Source organism: Hydra vulgaris, chromosome 08 (assembly GCF_038396675.1).
Source record: "Hydra vulgaris chromosome 08, alternate assembly HydraT2T_AEP".
Classification (NCBI taxonomy): domain Eukaryota; kingdom Metazoa; phylum Cnidaria; class Hydrozoa; order Anthoathecata; family Hydridae; genus Hydra; species Hydra vulgaris.
The window spans coordinates 27,036,389-27,053,631 of record NC_088927.1 but is presented as its reverse complement, the minus strand read 5'-3'; the positions used below and the strand labels follow the sequence as shown (position 1 = coordinate 27,053,631).

At 28.4% G+C, this 17,243-nt stretch overlaps 4 protein-coding genes across 4 annotated transcripts; 1 reads left to right on the top strand and 3 right to left on the bottom strand.

The window, feature by feature from the left end:
* Positions 1-242: 242 nt before the first annotated feature.
* LOC136083190 (uncharacterized) lies at positions 243-3,389 on the bottom strand. The gene is made up of 4 exons (XM_065802595.1): positions 3,029-3,389; positions 2,657-2,904; positions 2,406-2,581; positions 243-1,929 (listed from the first exon to the last, which is right to left on the bottom strand). Exons 1-4 carry the CDS (start codon positions 3,300-3,302, stop codon positions 243-245), a joined length of 2,385 nt encoding a protein of 794 aa, XP_065658667.1. The 5' UTR covers positions 3,303-3,389.
* A 1,337-nt stretch (positions 3,390-4,726) lies between these two features.
* LOC136083189 (uncharacterized) lies at positions 4,727-7,162 on the bottom strand. The gene is made up of 6 exons (XM_065802594.1): positions 7,066-7,162; positions 6,810-6,929; positions 6,414-6,577; positions 6,134-6,244; positions 5,727-5,870; positions 4,727-5,125 (listed from the first exon to the last, which is right to left on the bottom strand). Exons 1-6 carry the CDS (start codon positions 7,160-7,162, stop codon positions 4,727-4,729), a joined length of 1,035 nt encoding a protein of 344 aa, XP_065658666.1.
* Positions 7,163-10,387: 3,225 nt separating this feature from the next.
* On the top strand, positions 10,388-11,395 carry LOC136083188 (uncharacterized). Its single transcript, XM_065802593.1, has 2 exons — positions 10,388-10,479; positions 10,600-11,395. The coding sequence occupies exons 1-2, from the start codon at positions 10,388-10,390 to the stop codon at positions 11,393-11,395; spliced, it is 888 nt and encodes a 295-aa protein (XP_065658665.1).
* Positions 11,396-15,738: 4,343 nt separating this feature from the next.
* LOC100208939 (ADP-ribosylation factor-like protein 3) lies at positions 15,739-16,380 on the bottom strand. Its single transcript, XM_065802592.1, has one exon. The coding sequence runs from the start codon at positions 16,378-16,380 to the stop codon at positions 15,739-15,741; it is 642 nt and encodes a 213-aa protein (XP_065658664.1).
* Between the last annotated feature and the right edge of the window lie 863 nt (positions 16,381-17,243).

Genomic DNA, 17,243 nt, shown 5'->3' with positions numbered 1-17,243 from the left:
TTATTTGTTAATAATGATATCTTAACCTCTGATTAAATAATGATATCATAACCTCTGATTAAATAACATAAAGAAAATAATGCTGTGTAAACAGTTTATAACTTACTGAATAAGTACAGATTTATCAAACTTCGCATTTTTGATAAGGTTTATTTCTCTATTAAATAATTTTTTTTGATATAAGAACGAATGAAAATTGTTAAGCATTTTGACTGAATTTTGATTTATGACTAATTTTTCATTCATGTTAATGAACACAATTCTTTTTTTTTACAAGCTAAACAAATCCATGACTTTTCAGCATTTATTTTATTGAATATCTCATCAGATATATTTTCACATTTTTTATGGTACCATTCGCTGCACATATCACACTGTACCATATGAAGATTGGTATTTTTTGCATGATACCATACCCAATTTGAACGACATGAGCAAGAAATTTCTAAAGTGATTAATTTTTCTGCATTAAAACATGATTTAGATTGGCTAACTGGAAAGGCAGAAAAATGTCTTTTTTTAATGCATTCAATAAAATGTTTTCTAATTTTGTCTTTGTCTAGAGATAAAGCTCCAATATCAAATTTGTAAAGTATGTTTAATGCATTTGCAATTGCAAAAACGCCACAATCCACACCATTAGTTTGTTGTTGACATTTGCGTACATGGATGGTTAAGATTTTTCCTTTTGTTTTATATATATTGCATATTTGCTGCTTAACATGATCCTTCACTTGGCCATGGAAAAGACTGTCATAGTAAGAAATTGTGTCCGCTGGACAATTCATATTAGAAATGGTAATCCAATGATATTGTCCAGTATATAATACTTGAACAAAATCATTCTTTTCTTCACGAAACATATATTTTTCACCTAAAATGGTATCTTGAAACCCAGATTTCATATGAAACTGACTCAAAAGAATTTTTTGGGCAGCATTGATACTTACATCTGTCAGCATATCATTGTTCTCAATAACATCAACTTCAGTTTGTGGTAACACAGGCAGGTTGTTGTCAAACATAATCCATTCAATACTTTCTTCTGTATTATCTTGCTGAAGAATTACATTTTCACTTGCATCTATGTGTTCAGACTCAACTAGGACTTTATGATTTTTATTTGATTCAATTTTTAAACTGCTTGAGGCCCTCAACTTTTCTGCACCAATTCCATGCCTCCCCGAATATAATGCAACCTTCTTTCTTAAGGGAATGCTTAATGCTTGTAAATGACGCTTATTTTTTTGAACAGGCTGCAAATGAATACCTTGTTCATTTGGAATGCATTCTTCAAATGATTTTTTGACTTTCTTTAGAATATCAATTCCATTATCTAATTTCTCTTCATTTTCAATAAGGTATGATTCATTAATTAACTGCTTAGCTAGTTCTCGAAACAAGGATGCCTTAGTGTTTAACCACGTTTTTTGTTTGGGAAGTGATTCCAATGTTTTTATGCTACAATCTACTTCTCTGTCTTCTGCTTTGTTGTTTGTAATAAACAGTTCATTTGGAGGCAATAAAGGTTTTCTTCCAAAAGAAATTTCTTTATCCAAGTTCAAAAAGGGTGAGTAAATGTATAATTGAGATAAATTGTACCAAGACCATGAAGGAAATTTATTAAAAACTGCAAAGAAATGCTTGCAAAGATAACCAGTTCTTTTCCAATCTTGACAAGTGCAATTTGGCATAGTGACTGAATCGCCGAAGCAAATATGATGGAACTCAGCAGAGTTTGCAAAAGATGAACACGTAAACTTTCCAGTCTCTTTAACAAAAACTCCAGACAGATCAATATGAGACGCTAGAGACATCTTTTGCAAGCAATGTTTAACAAAGTGTCTTGGTCTATGATGCAAAAATGTGGGTAGGTATGAACTATACTGGCGGAAATTTCCACTATGTCTTGTATTAATGTCACAATACCTAAAGGAAAAAGGTATGTTTTAAATTATTGTTTCAAAAAATAGTGTAGCACCATTTTTCACTTATTGTTACTTTGCACAATAAGTGAAAAATATTCAACATTTGTTCACTTTTTAAAATTTGTTAATGGTAGTTTGCCTGAATCAAAACTTAAAATTTAAAAAGAATAAAAAAAATCTTTTTTTATATCAGATATTCCCTTTAAAATCTCCCTTTTAATTATTTTGTGATCACTAGAGTAGACTCTATCAAAATGTATACTAAATTATATTTAAGTTATGTTGTATTATTTCAAATTTTTTTAACTTTATAAGGAAATAATGAACACTAAAGTAAATAAAGAACACTTTAGCATGTTTTGATAAAGAACCTTTGGATAATTTTGATAAAACTATCGTAAAGGTCGTTTTTTTTAAATAGCCTATACTATTACTAAATATTCTCTTCTATTAAGAAAAAAATAAAATACTAAGTACCTATTATATAAATCTGGAAAGTAGTCTTCAATAAGAATAGTAAGCATGGTTGATAAACTAGAGTTACTATGCTTTTTCAGGTATGAATGTTTGAAGGTTTCATTTTGCCGTTCAACTCCATTGTTAGTATTAATACTGACCATTAATCTGTCTTTACGATACAAGTATGCCCACCTCTATTAATAAAATGGTACAGAATAATGTATGGATTTAGTGTAGAATTAAGAAAAAAAAAAAAAAAAAATTAAAACCTCAATATGTGGTAACCATTGCTTTTCAAGCCAATTAATCATATTTTTATGATTTGGATTTAAATAATGTTCACATTTTTTTAAGTTATCAAGGGCTTTTGCTAAATCAACATTTGACTGAGCTCTGGCAACTTTCCTTAACTTAGCTAGCATTTCTACTTTTATTTCACTGGCACCATTATTTACTTTATTAAACCAACGTTCCCACGCTTGTTCCCGATGAAAGTCACATATGAGAACTTGGCACTCTAAAAAATTTAATATATAAGTTAAAACTTGATTTACTTAAACATAAAAACACTTAAATATAAAATGATTCAGCGAGGAGACTTAACAAAATTAAATAAGCAGCTAATTAAAATCCTGAAATACCTTGATGTAAAGATTCAATAGCATTAATCTCTTCAGCACAACAATCAACCATAAAATATAAAGGATTCCAATTAGGATTCCATTCTTTTATTTTGGCAAGAGCACTTTGAATATTTTTTGCTGACTCTCCTTCACAAATAAAGGTACCTACTATCTGATAGTCCACATTTGTTTTTACAACAAGAAAAAAGAGTGGTAAAGAATATTTTGTTGTTTTGTAAGTGGCATCCAAAAGGGTAATTTCATTGCCATATATTTTTAATAACCTCTGCATTTCTTCAGTTTGATAAACAAATAAAAAACTATTGCTTGATGCTTCTACAACAATCTCATCCTCAACTTCGGTGCCTCCGACGGCTGAGCATTCAACTTCGTCTATAAATAAATATATATATATATATATATATATATATATATATATATATATATATATATATATATATATATATATGTTTATATATATATATGTTTATTTAGATGTATGTACTTGTATATACATATGTATTATATATATATATATATATATATATATATATATATATATATATATATATATATATATATATATATATATATGTATATATATACACACTCCTAGTTGGCATTTATGAGGACATGTTTTTTTATGTTCCCGTTATGTTTTGTTATTTTATTTTATTTCTATTTTTATTTATACATATTTAAATTTATTATTTTGTTATAAAAATATATTTGTTATATTTATTTTTGTCATTTTTATTTATTTATTTATTATATATTATATTTCATTTTTATTTTCATCTATTTACAAAAGCGATTAATTACAGTAATATAACCATATTTAAACCTTGTTTCCTCCTAACCCTGACCTTGATGCTGACCTTAACCAAACCCTCAGTCAATGTAGTAGCTCTCCCTTGCGAGTCAGGCTATATGATAGTCGTTGTATGTACTTTATGCTTAAAAAAATAACTGGTACACAAAGGTGTACAGGGTACACAGGTGCTCTTAATAATGCTAATGTCCCCGTAAGTATTCTTTCTTTGTAAAATCTGTTCCTGTAAGTGATAATATAGGTATTGAAGTGAAAAAAGATATTGTAAAAATAGTTTCAGAGAAGGTTTATTAAAAGTAAATATCATTTAGTAATGAGCTAAAATAAATTAAATGATTTATTTCCAAGTTAAATATAAATTTAAAAAAATAATAATTAAACATGTTTAATTTATGTTGGATATCTGAATGTCAGTTGTGGGAGATCTCTTTATCTTCTTAAATCTTACATTTCTGTTTTACCTTAAATTTTTTTAAATGGATTCCTTTTAAGACATTATATATATTTAAAAAGCAGTGATTAAAATGATTAAAAATTAGTTATGATAATTTTTAATGTCATATGCAATCAGATTAGAACAAGAAATGCAAAAGCAAAATGACACATTATCTTAAAAAGTGCAGGATTGTATTTCTTTTTAAAAAAACAGTGAGTATCTGGGAGCCCTGCTTTAAATACATATTTTTTCGAAAAATATAAAACGTCATCAAAAAAAAAGAACAGTTATTTACATAGTGTATTTGAATTTTTTTAAAAAGTATTCACCTTAATGTGCACTACAAAAATATTTTATAAAAGCTTATTATTTAAATATTGTGTTTAAAATATAGTATTTTATTATTTAAACATGCACAAGGAACCCAAGGAAAAAAATATATACACATTCATTTTTGTATATCTTGATGAAAATTGAAGTTAAGTAAAGAGTGCTCACAGTAAAATATTAAATACATACAATTTTTACTTATCCCTTTAGGTCGAAGATAAAATCTTCTGTGAGGATTTTCAACTTTCCATTGTTCTATCTTTTTTATAAGACATTCTTGGTCAATGTTTGAATACCTTTTCTTTCTTACTGCTTCCAACATGTAACACCGAATAGTTTTTTTCGATGGGAAGAATCTTTTATTTGATTTAGATGGACAAATACTATTTTTAAACATTTCTCTTGTCACAATGATTTCTAATCTCCTACGCATTTCATCAACACTAGTTATAAATTCAGATGATGTAAATATTTCTTCTTTTAATCTTGCATCAATTGGCTGGGATATACCAGCAGCCTTAAAAAAATAAAAAGAATTATCAGAAAATTTAAATAAAAAATGTAAAAATTTGAAGGTGGTTTAAAAGTTGATTGGTTTCAGTAAAAAAAATTAATTAAATAAAGGGAAAAGCCACTTGTTAAGAGCCTATAATTTTTAAAAAAGAACTTTTAAAAGAAAAATGTTTAAGCCATGGATGCGGAGTCCCAAAAGGACTCCGGCTTTATATCTCTACTTTTTTCGAGTTTATAGTGTCCAGAAGCTCTAAACATGATTGTTGACTTATGATCTGCTATTACAAAAGAGTTCCTGAGATTTAATGACTTGAAGACTCCGGGTTCAAAAAACGATTGTTCTTCTAACCTAAAAGTCTTAATTTTTTTCCTATTAGTAGTCCATAAACTTATTTATATTTTTAGAGCTCCTGGATACCAAAAACTAGGATAAAGTAATCTTTTTGTGACTTTCAAATCCGGAGTCCTGTTTGGGACTCCGCATCCCTGGTTTAAGCTATAACGAAAAAAAAAAAATTTAGAAATTAAAACATCAACAATTTATACAACTTGTGATTAAAATTGGTTATTGTTAAAATCAGATAATGTTATACAAAATTGTTTACATCTCCAGTAAAGTGACCAGTGTGAGAACTCGTTGATGGAAGAAAAACTGAAAACATTTTTTGTCCCACTGCTTCATTTTTTAAAATTGCTTCACGAATTTTTTTTGAGGATGTTACTCTTTTCCATTTACTATCTTCTATAATCTAAAGAGGTACTGCATTTAAAAAAAATGTTCAAGACAAACTAGTATTTTTTCAAAAAGCTATATAATATTTCTCAGAAAAAAGAAAAAAAAAGAAATCTTTTTGAATCATTAAGCAATTGGCTTATTAGTTATAAAACTTGTTGGTTATAGGCAAAGGAATTAAGAACCTTTTTACTAACTTTTATTAGGCAAATATTTATTAATAATAATTTATTATTTTCTATATTAAATAAAACTAACATAATTTAAAAGAAATAAAACCTTAAAATCTGGAAATTTTAAAACTTCTTTGATCTTTATTTGTGAACTACAATTAAATTTCTTTGTGTCCTGGATCATTTCATAGTTTTTAAAGTAACTGTGATCAGATACCTATTATTATTGTAATAACCATGTACTGTATTTATATTTTATCTATAATTGAATTATTAAAGTTTTCAAGTTTATTATATACTTATATAATATATAACTGTAAATAAATAAGTATATGATATACCTTATATAAATATTTAAATATAAATAAATATAGCACATTCAAGACCTTTCTATCATTGCAACGCATTTTATATTCTTCTTTAAAAGATACTTTTCTATCTCTTCCATGCATACAATCAAGAACTTTACTTCCTACAATCATGAATGGAACACCATTAAAAGATACTGAGTCATCCTCCCACCTTATTTTGTGGTGTTTGACAGAAGCTTCTTTAAACATGTAAAAAAACATATTTAAAAACAATAAAAACAGGATATTTACTAGATTTTTTATTAGAGTTATTTAATACTCGTTTTGTTTAATACTACAGAAAAAACTAAGTTAACTTGTCAACTGGTAAATTTGTTTTAATTTTTAGTCAGTTATGTATAAAGTAACTTATTAATATCATAAAAAAAACTATGTTAGCCATATCTTGGTAACTGACAAACTTTTTCTTACCTATATTACCAAAATCTTTGTCAGCAGAATAACATGTAAACTTAGACACAGTTTCCGTTTCATAGTTTCGAATCAAAGCGAGTATTTCCTCGTATGATTCTGCACATATCCACTTTTCCGCTAAAAATATCATACCAATAATGACTTTAATAGTTCAAAATAGTAAAAATAAAATAAAAGTTTCAAATTTGGAAAAATTAAAAATGCACAAAATACATAAAATTATATAATATATACCATAAACTTATCTAATTACCCTTAATAAGACTTGAATCTTCTAACAAACTTAAACTCTCCCGATATCTCTTATCGTCTCCCGATATCTTATCATATGAAAAAGAAATTTTTTCCATTATGCAGTTACTATTTTCTACTTAATCCTTTAAGTTAATATAATCCTTTCGGCTACGTAGAACAAACAAGGAAGCATGGCTAAAATTATTTATAAATTTAATTATATCAAATCGAATAATTATTCGTGTAAAAAATAATTATGCGAAATGGACTTACGACTTTTGCGGACTCTAAGACACCACCTGACTTTGCGGTATGGAAACATGTACCAACCTGTGTAAATATACGTGCGAAAATAAAGTTTTATGGTATTTTCTAATTATCTTGTTTAATCTGAGATTATATTTATAAAAAATGGCAGAAAATGGTAAAGTTGGTGTTTTTCCTCCAATGTTAGATTTAGTTGTAGATAGATATGCTACATTTTGCTCCTGGATTGAGAAATGGCATGATTATGCTTTGTTGTCGGATTTAGAGAAAAAACCACTGCTATGTTAAGGTATACGTTTTCTTCAGAAACTCAAAACATTTATGAATCATTCAACCTAACCGAAAATGAAAAAACAGATCCAGCTATTATATTTGAAAAAATGGAAGTATTTGCTGAAGGTATTATTAATGAGACTTTAGAAAGACATAAGTATTTTAGACGTTTTTAGAAAAATGATGAATGCTTTGATGATTTCTTAACCGAAGTAAAATTATTAAGTAAAAATTGCAACTTTTGTAATACTAAAAATTGTTTCTACTGCTTTATTAAAGCAGTAGAAACTTGTCGTTCTTCAGAAAAAGCACACGATGGTGTATCTGAGTTGCGAAATAATAACAGTGAAAGCGTAGATCGTATTGGAAAACAATTCTACAGTAAAAAAAAATTAATTCACCCACACATAACAGTGATAATAAAGAATTTAAATTTAATTCATTGGTATGTAAATTCTGTTTAAAAAAGCATCCTTTTATTCGGGGATCATGTCCAGCATGGGGTAAAAAGTGCAGAGACTGTAGCATTATGAAACACTTCTCAAATAGTTCAGCTTGCCTAAGAGCAAAACCAAATATTCCTGATAGATACGCTGATCAACAGAACGATAGTAAAAATTTGTCTAGTATGCAGCATCTAGGTACGTTGTTTTTAGGAAGAGTTGGAGCAGATTGTGTAGACAGACCTTGCGAAATTCAATTAAAAGTAAAATATGGAAAAATAACATTTAAAGTTGACACAGGCGCTGAGGTCACAGTTATAGGAATTAAACATTTAAAAAGTTTTGGAATTAAAATTGAACATTTATACACTACTAATAAACGACTTATAGGTCATGATTATAAGCAACTCAATTGTCTTAGAAACTTTCAAAATCATTCTCTAAAAATGGTCAGAACAGTGAACTAATTACTATATATGTTTGTGATAATGTGTAAACTGCTTTATTAGGAAGACCTGACTTACAAAAGTTTAACCTAGGTAAAGTAGACATTCCTAAACGATTCATGCGTGCAATGATTTCAAAAAGTAACATTATAGAACAGTTTCCTTCAGTATTCAAAGGGTTAGGGACTATTAAAGGTGATCCTGTACATATAAAAAAACACAAGAAAATACAACACCATACCACATTGGAGCGCCACGACGAGTGGTGTTCCCACTACTAGAACCGTTGAAGCTAGAGCGTATGAAAGAGATGGGTGTAAATCAAAATAGTAGATCAATCTACAGACTAGTGTTATCCAATAGTAGTTGTGAAAAAATTAAATGAACTACTTTGTATCTGTATTGATTTAATACAATTAAACAAAGACACCATGAGTGATTTCTATGAACTGCCAAGTATATACGATACTTGGAAATAGATGTAAGTATATGGCAAAATTAGACTCTAACTCAGGATATTGGCAGTTACCAATGGATATTGAAAGTCAGTTAAAATGTACATTTATGACACCTTTTGGGCGGTTCTGCCCAACGAGGGGTCTATTTGGGTTAACGTCACTCCCTGAAACTTTTAGTAAAAAAATGGATAAAGTTATTGATGGTCTAAAAGAAGTGGTTAAAAGTATAGATGATTTTTTAGTTTTTGGAAGTATAGAAATGGAGTATAACGAAAACCTTGTAGCATTGCTAAATAGATCTGCTGAAAATGGAATTACCCTTAATGTAGAGAAATTTTTATTTGATCAAACAGAAGTGGAGTTTTTAGGTCATAAAATTTCAGCAGAGGGAGTAAAGCCATGGACCAAAAAAATTGAAGCAATAAAAATTATTCCAAAACCAACAAATACTGCGTCTTTACGTAGTTTTCTAGGCATGGTCCAGCAATTAGAAATATTCAATCCATCACTTACTATAGTATCTGAAGCCTTGTGAGATCTTTTGAGTTCAAGATCAGCATGGTTTTGGACCGAAAATCATACTAGAGTATTCGATGAGGTAAAAAATAGTTTAACCAATTCACCCATTTTGGCACACTACGATGTTAAAAAGCCTGTAAAAGTAAGAACAGATGGAAGTTTATTAAATGACTTAGCATAATAGTTTACCAGAATCATAATGGTATATACAAACCAATTGATTGTGCATCTAGATTTCTTACGACAACTGAAAAAAATTATTATCTAATTGATATGGAAATGTTAGCAGTAACATGGCAGTGCACACGCATGTCAAAATATTTGTATGGTTTTTAAAAATTTATATTAAAAACAGATTACAAACCATTAATTCCAATATTAAGTTATCGTTCACTTATTGATATGTCTCCAAGAATTCAACATTTAAGAATAAAGTTATTAGGATTTTCATTTACTGCAGAACATGTTGCGGGCAAATTTATTACTGATGCAGATGCAATGTCTCGTGCACCTATATCTAATCCTACAAAAGATGAGATTGCAGAAAATGATCTTAATATGTATGTTAATTCAATAATAAAAAGTATGCCTGTTACAAGGAGTTGTTTAGAAGAAATTAAACAAAAAACTGCAAAAGATGAACTTTTAAACCACTTGCAAGAAAGTATTCTTTCTGAATGGCCAAATTCTAAAAAATACTGTCCGCGAACCTCGAACCTTGTTGGGATTTTAAAGATGAAATAGTTAAAATTGATGGACTCTTATTTTATCAAAATAGAATAATAATCCCAGTTAGTATGTAAAAAGAAATTCTTTCAAAATTGCATGAAGGTCACTTGGGAATGGAGAAATACAAACGTTGTGCACGCAAGAGTATTTTTTAGCCAGGTTTAAATAACCAAATTGAACAGTTAATTTGAAAGTATGAGGCATGTATGAAGTATTTCCCATCAAAGCCGAAAGAACCTCTGCTAACTCTTGATGTCCCAACACGGCAATGGCAAAAGCTTGGAACTGATTTGTTTCAGTGGGTGAATAAAAACTATTTAATTATTGTCGATTATTATAGCTTGTGGACTGAGGTGTTTCTGCTTTCAAGTACTGGATGAGCAAATGTTATACAACCATGCAAATAATCTTTTTCTAGAAAAGGTATTCCTGAGGAGTTAGTGTCAGACAATGGTACACAATATAGTTTGAAAGTGTTTCGTCAATTCTCTCAACAGTGGCATTTTAAGCACATAACAAGTAGTCCAAACTATGCACAATCGAATGGTTTAGCAGAGGCAACTGTAAAATCAATTAAACTGTTGATAAAGAAATATTATATGTCGAATGAGCACATTTATAAAGGTATCTTAATTTTACGTAATACTCCAATAAAATGTGGTTTATCTCCAGCGGAACTATTACATGGGCGTCAACTGAGAGATAATTTACCCAGGTTTCAATCTCGAAATAAGGAACAGTCAAAATTTGAAAGAGAAATAGTCAAAGAGAGAGTTCAATTTAAAAAATGCTGTGATAAAAATATTGGTGCTTTTGAACCATACGTCTATAGACAAGGTCAAACTGTTGCAATTCAAAACGAAGTAACTCGTGAATGGAGTCTTAGAGGTAAAATAATTAAATGTGTTGCCCCTAGATCATATGAAGTAAAATTAAATCACAATGGACATATCCTTTGTCGAAATCAGATTCAACTTAGAAAAGTTAACGCTACATCTGCTTCATGCCTGACTCGGGATAACGTGGCTAAAATGCACAGAGGACAAGCTATTCTTTCGTTTGCAGAATGCAATAGTGGTAAAACGTCATTGGAATTGGAGAGCGAGAATAATAAAATAATTAAAGAGAACAATTTAGTTGAAAATACAAAAAAAGATCAAAGAGTTCGATTATCAAGTGGACGAAGAATAGAGAATAAAATACCACTCGACTAAAATATTATTTCCAATGTTCTTATATATTATCAATAGAGTATATTGTATTGTTAATTATGGGGACTTTTAACAGAGCAGACGATACCAAGGAAGCCAGGGAGCACTGCCCCCTCCCCTGCTTTTTTTTAAAAGACCTCTTTTTTTATTTATTTTTCCTAATTTTTAGATATAGAGGATTTTAGATACAGAGAATTTTTTAGAAATTGATGATTGCGCTCCTTTACTTTAAAATCCGCGTCGACTTAACAAGTAAAGAAAAATAAAACCCAGAAAGTAAAGATCTTCTTAAAAATAACCAAACAAACAAAAATTTATTTGAGGGTCGTTGTACCAAAGATCAATGTAAAATACATTGAATAATTTTAAAACTTTACTTTTTTTATTATTCTTTTTGCAATATATTTTAGTATATGCCATTGTAGATAAAAGTTTTAGAATACGGAAAATCAAATTGGATTTTTTGAATGATTTTTTTTTAATTAATTTTTTACTTGGAAAAAGCTCCTTATCTCACTTATTTCTTTTTTTCAATTTTTAATTTTTTTTTTAATTTTTATGAAGGTTTTTATACTTGGTCAGCGATGTGATTAATTTTTGCATAGCTGTAATATTTTTGAACGTTTTTTAGTTTGTTTATTAAACAAAATTAACGTTTTTAAGTTTTTTTAAATCTGCAAATTTTACCATTGAGATTTGTTTATATTTATATTTTAATTAGATTTGTTTTCCTAAATTTTTTAATAATGAACTTTCATATGTTATATAGGATTGCCAGTTAACACAACAGGTTACCATTATGATGTCTGTGGCTATAAAATGGCGTCAAAGTGAAGAAAAACATTACTCTTGAAAAGTACTTTGCTGTCTTTGAAAAATACTTTTGGAATCAGGAATGAGTGATTAAGATATATTAGGGCATTACATATTATTTGTGGATGCGGCAGGTCAGAACTGCGAAGCTATATTTGTAGCTAAATGAAGTTAATGCACTTTACTTTCCTGGAACCTAGAGACTGTCGATAAATCATTTGAACAATAGTTTCTTTTATATGGTGGGTAAATCGAATTAAAAAGGTTACTAAGTTAAAAGTTATTATTTGCCCTAAGTTTTAGAGAACTGTATGATACAATGACCAGAATACAAAGATAAGGGTTGATCTGAGACAACAATGAAGCTGAGGAGCTGAGGACTTTTAGGATTTCTAAGATGCAGAATGCCTATCAAAATGCATTATGAAAATGCTTATTTGACATTTTTATGTTTAGATTGGCTAATTACTAAATTAATTATTAAATACTACTATTATTACTATTATATATAATAATTACTATTATTACTATTATATATAATAATTATTACTACAATTAATTATTAAATAATTATTTGGCTAATTTTTATGTTTAGATTGGCTAATTTACAAAAATTTTAAATCTAAGCTAATATATAAATCAGTTTCTGTAAATCAGCAAAGTAGGGAAAACTCGACCATTCTGTTCAAATATACAAAAATTTTATTAAAACATTTGATGCTAAAAATGCAATCAAGTAAAACTTATTGTTCAAAAAAATAATATCAGGCAACCAAAAAAGTTCGTGCGGTTTTGCAGATCCAAAATAAATTCACATAAAAATAGTTTTAATAAAGTTTATTCTGAAAAATAGTCTCCTTCAGCAAGAATAACTTTCTCCCATCGTGAAACAAGCTGGTATATTCCATTTTTATAAAAGTCTTGAGTTTGGTGGCTGAAAAATTGAGTTAACTTATTTTTGAGATCTTCTCTATTTCGAAACTGTCGATTCCTCATATGATTATCCAGGGCCAAAAATAGGTGATAGTCACTTGGTGCAAGGTCTGGTGAATACGGATTTTGTGCGGCCGTGGTGCAGTGGTTAGAACGCTTGCTTTATAAGCAGGAGATCCAGGTTCAAAAGGAGTTCTGGACATATTTTCGCGTCACGGTAAGGAAGGAGGCGTGAACTTTTTGGTTAAATGCACTTCCGCAGTGCTCTGTGACAAGACCATTAGATCTTCTTGGGGCACCTAAAATAAAAAAAATACGGAGGGTGAGGTAGAATCTACCATTGAAAACGTGCTAAAGAATCTCGCATGATTTTTGCGGTGTGCGGTCTGGCCTTGTTTTGTGGAATACAACATCTTTTCTGTTTGCCAAAGCTGCTTGTTTTTGGTGAAGAGTAACCGAAACTCTGTCCAATTGGGCTGAGTTTATCTCAGCAGTAATGGTTTGTCCACTTGGTAGCAACTCATAGTGAAGGATACCTGCTGTAGTCCGCCATACACACAGTAAAACCTTTTGTTGATGAATGCTTGGTTTAGGAGTCATCAGTACTGGATTGTTACTGGCTAGCCAATAATATGTTCGTTTTTGTTGCAGTACATAATCCATTTTTCATCACACGTCAACATCCGGTCAAAAAATGGCATTAAATTGTGGCGGAGAAAGCAATGAAGAACAAATGGTTAAGCGCTGTAGCTCGTTTGTTTACTCAACTCATAAGGTACCCATTTGCTCAACTTGTAAATGTAAACGAATAGTTTCATCACTCACACTAAATCTTAAGGCAAGGTCCTGACATGTTTGACTGGAGTCCTGCTCGATTGCCAGCTTGATATCCTCGTTGTTTACGATGAATGTCTTTCAGATCTTGGTTCATCTTGAAGGTTTTCATTTCCAGAAGAAAATTTTGTAAACCACTTTTGATCCGTCCGTTCTGCTATGGTACCTTCCCCAAAAGCAGCGCATATCTTACGACAAGCTTCTGCAGCTTTGGTTCCAAGTTTGAACTCATAAAGTAAACAGGCGCGAATTATCGCATCTGACACAGCCATACTCCACTTAAGACTTTTAAATTTAAAATGCGCTAATAAAACTTGAGAAACACACTGATTGATTCTTCTTAAAACAAGCTTAAATTTATATGCAAAATCATTCCCCCACCACAAACAGTTTTCTTAATACATTTTTTAGAAATAGGCAGTTAGGATAAACCGCACGAACTTTTTTGGTTGCCTGATAATTTTAAGTATTTATCGTACGGTAACAACAACTAAAGTATTTATGGTGTACGGTAACAAAACAACAACTAAAGTATTTAACGTTCGTACAACAACTGAACTGCATAACCGACTAATTATTGGAAATCCATCATTTTACAGAAACGTTTCTATAATAAAAAATATTGGTGTCAAACAAAACTGAATTTTCTTATCTTCAGATGAATAGGATGGATTTTTATGGTGTTTTGAATAATTAGTTTACCCATCAAAACTTTTAATTTTTGAATGATTAGTTTCACATACAAAAATGTATAATTATATTTTGTAAAAATTATTACCATTATTGTTTTAAAAACATAAACTTTACAGCAATTTGACTATAACTCTTATCCACTATTTTACATAATTCATAACTTTTCATCAATAATTCGTTTGACTCAACAAATTCACCTAAAATTTGTGTAACTTACTCACCTCCGATTCACCTAAACTTTTTGAAACTTACTCAGCAATATAAATGATAGCACCATCTAGAAAATACCTGTCGTAGTTACTGAAATCTGAGCAACTCATTATTAGTTTTTCATTTAGCTTTTAATATTAGTTAAGCAATTTTAATATTAGAAAAGCGATTAATCATTAAACAACTAACGTGTTGTTGTGATGCAATCAATATAAATTTGTGATCTAATCAATATGATTTTGTGTTTCGATTAAATGTTGTAATCAAACTATTTTTAAAAGTAGTTTAATTCTATAATTTAATATATATATATTTATATACAAGTAAAGTTTACACAATATTATGGTACTATTAACAAAAATATAAAATAAATATTATAATAAATCAACAAAATGTTTATTTTTGTTATAATGTTATATTCATGCATACATAAATACATACATTCAAATATATATATATATATATATATATATATATATATATATATATATATATATATATATATATATATATATATATATATATATATATATGTATATATATATATATATATATATATATATATATATATAAACACACGTGCATATATAACTATCAAAACGATATATATCTGTTGTAAGTGAAATGATAGTTTCATAGTTTTTCTAAAAGTTTGAAAAAAGTTTAGAAACATTTGGATAAAAATTTTAGAGATATAACTAAATGTTATACAATCTTGAATAATCTTTGAAAAAAATTTTATTTTAAATTTAATATCATTTAATATAATTAGATATTAAAGAATAACATCTTAAAGAATAACATCTTAAGTAACACCTGACCCTAAAGACAGCGTGCCATAGTTATTTTTAATAAACCTTTTCTTAAACAAACTCTGAAGCCTGTATTTTCTCAAAGCTTGTCAAGCTACTACTTTCGATTATAGTGCCAGACTTGGTTCGTTTTAAATCTACTTTATTCATTGCTATTATTTCTGCCAGCTTGAGTAACATATCATCCACGCCGGTGCCGTGGCGCGCTGAAATTGGGTACACGTGCCAGTTGACTGATTCAGCAAGACTGTCTAGTTGTAATTTTTGTGCAATATCAATCGGTGACACCGAAAACGACAAGTCTTGCTTATTTGCGACAATCAATACTGGTATGCCTTTTGTCTCTTTACTATTTACAATTAGTTCAAGTTCTATTTTTGCTTCATCAAAACGTACGTTGTCTGAACTATCAATTACAAAAACAATAGCATCTGACTTTCTAACATATGCTTTCCATAATGGTCGAAACGCAGATGATCCTGTAGTATCCCAGATATCTAGTTTGATATTTTTTAGTAACTGAATAGTTTTTGCATTAAAAGCTGTTGTTGGAGCTGGGCTAGGTATTTCTTGTTTAAACATTATCTGATAAAATAAAGTCGTTTTACCCGCGTTATCCAAACCAATTAAAACTATTCTTAACTGCTTACAGAAGAAGTTGTACGAGGTTAGATTGCTTATACTGTTTCCCATGTCAATGTTATTTTAGTTATAACTAAAACATCTAATGTATATATATATATATATATATATATATATATATATATATATATATATATATATATATATATATATATATATATATATATATATATATATATATATATATATATATATATATATATATAATTACAGTTCAGAAGCTTGAGTAAAATCAATTACAAATTAATCAAAACACGATCTAACAAAATATATAAATTTTTTCAAAAAAAAAAAAGCTTATACGTTTAAAGGATTTTATAAAATGAAATCTACTCAGATAATAAAGGATTAGTCCACCAAGGTTGCCTAGTAATATTTTTATTGGGATATTATTTTTAATTGAACTTATAGTTTAGAAAGCCAATTTAAAAGTAATAATAGATGAATCAAGTTTATTAAGTGACGCTGTTTTTTTAAACAAGGAAGAAATTTCGTTTCCAATTGCGTTTACAAATAATAACTTTGTTTTTTTAAATACATTAAATACGCTGTTGTTTTCTAATTAAACACTAATAAATGCAAATGATAAGCCGTAATAGGTTTTTATAGCAAAGTATATTATAATAAATACTTTTTTTTATATATACTTAAAAAAAATTTTTTTTCATTTAAATAAGTTTATATAAATATATATATATATATATATATATATATATATATATATATATATATATATATATATATATATATATATATATATATATATATATATATACATAAATACATAAATTTAGATAAATATTTTTTTAAATTCAAACAGCTAAGAATATTTTTGGAGCTTATTTTACCTTATTTTTTTGATAATAACTGCTTAGTTGTCATTGTGTATTGTATATTAATATACAATCGGTTCT

Excerpts from the sequence above, each read along its gene's own strand:
- LOC136083188 (XM_065802593.1), top strand. The coding sequence starts at position 10,388 with ATGAAGTATTTCCCATCAAAGCCGAAAGAACCTCTGCTAACTCTTGAT. Across the intron at positions 10,480-10,599 it reads CTTGGAACTGATTTGTTTCA|AAAAGGTATTCCTGAGGAGT; the intron begins GTGGGTGAATAA and ends ATCTTTTTCTAG.
- LOC100208939 (XM_065802592.1), bottom strand. The coding sequence starts at position 16,380 with ATGGGAAACAGTATAAGCAATCTAACCTCGTACAACTTCTTCTGTAAG.
- LOC136083190 (XM_065802595.1), bottom strand. The coding sequence starts at position 3,302 with ATGCAGAGGTTATTAAAAATATATGGCAATGAAATTACCCTTTTGGAT. Across the intron at positions 2,582-2,656 it reads AATGGTTACCACATATTGAG|AGGTGGGCATACTTGTATCG; the intron begins GTTTTAATTTTT and ends TTTTATTAATAG. Across the intron at positions 1,930-2,405 it reads TTTCCAGATTTATATAATAG|GTATTGTGACATTAATACAA; the intron begins GTACTTAGTATT and ends TTTTTCCTTTAG.
- LOC136083189 (XM_065802594.1), bottom strand. The coding sequence starts at position 7,162 with ATGGAAAAAATTTCTTTTTCATATGATAAGATATCGGGAGACGATAAG. Across the intron at positions 6,578-6,809 it reads CAAAGATTTTGGTAATATAG|AAGCTTCTGTCAAACACCAC; the intron begins GTAAGAAAAAGT and ends ACATGTTTAAAG. Across the intron at positions 5,871-6,133 it reads TAAAATTTCCAGATTTTAAG|ATTATAGAAGATAGTAAATG; the intron begins GTTTTATTTCTT and ends GTACCTCTTTAG.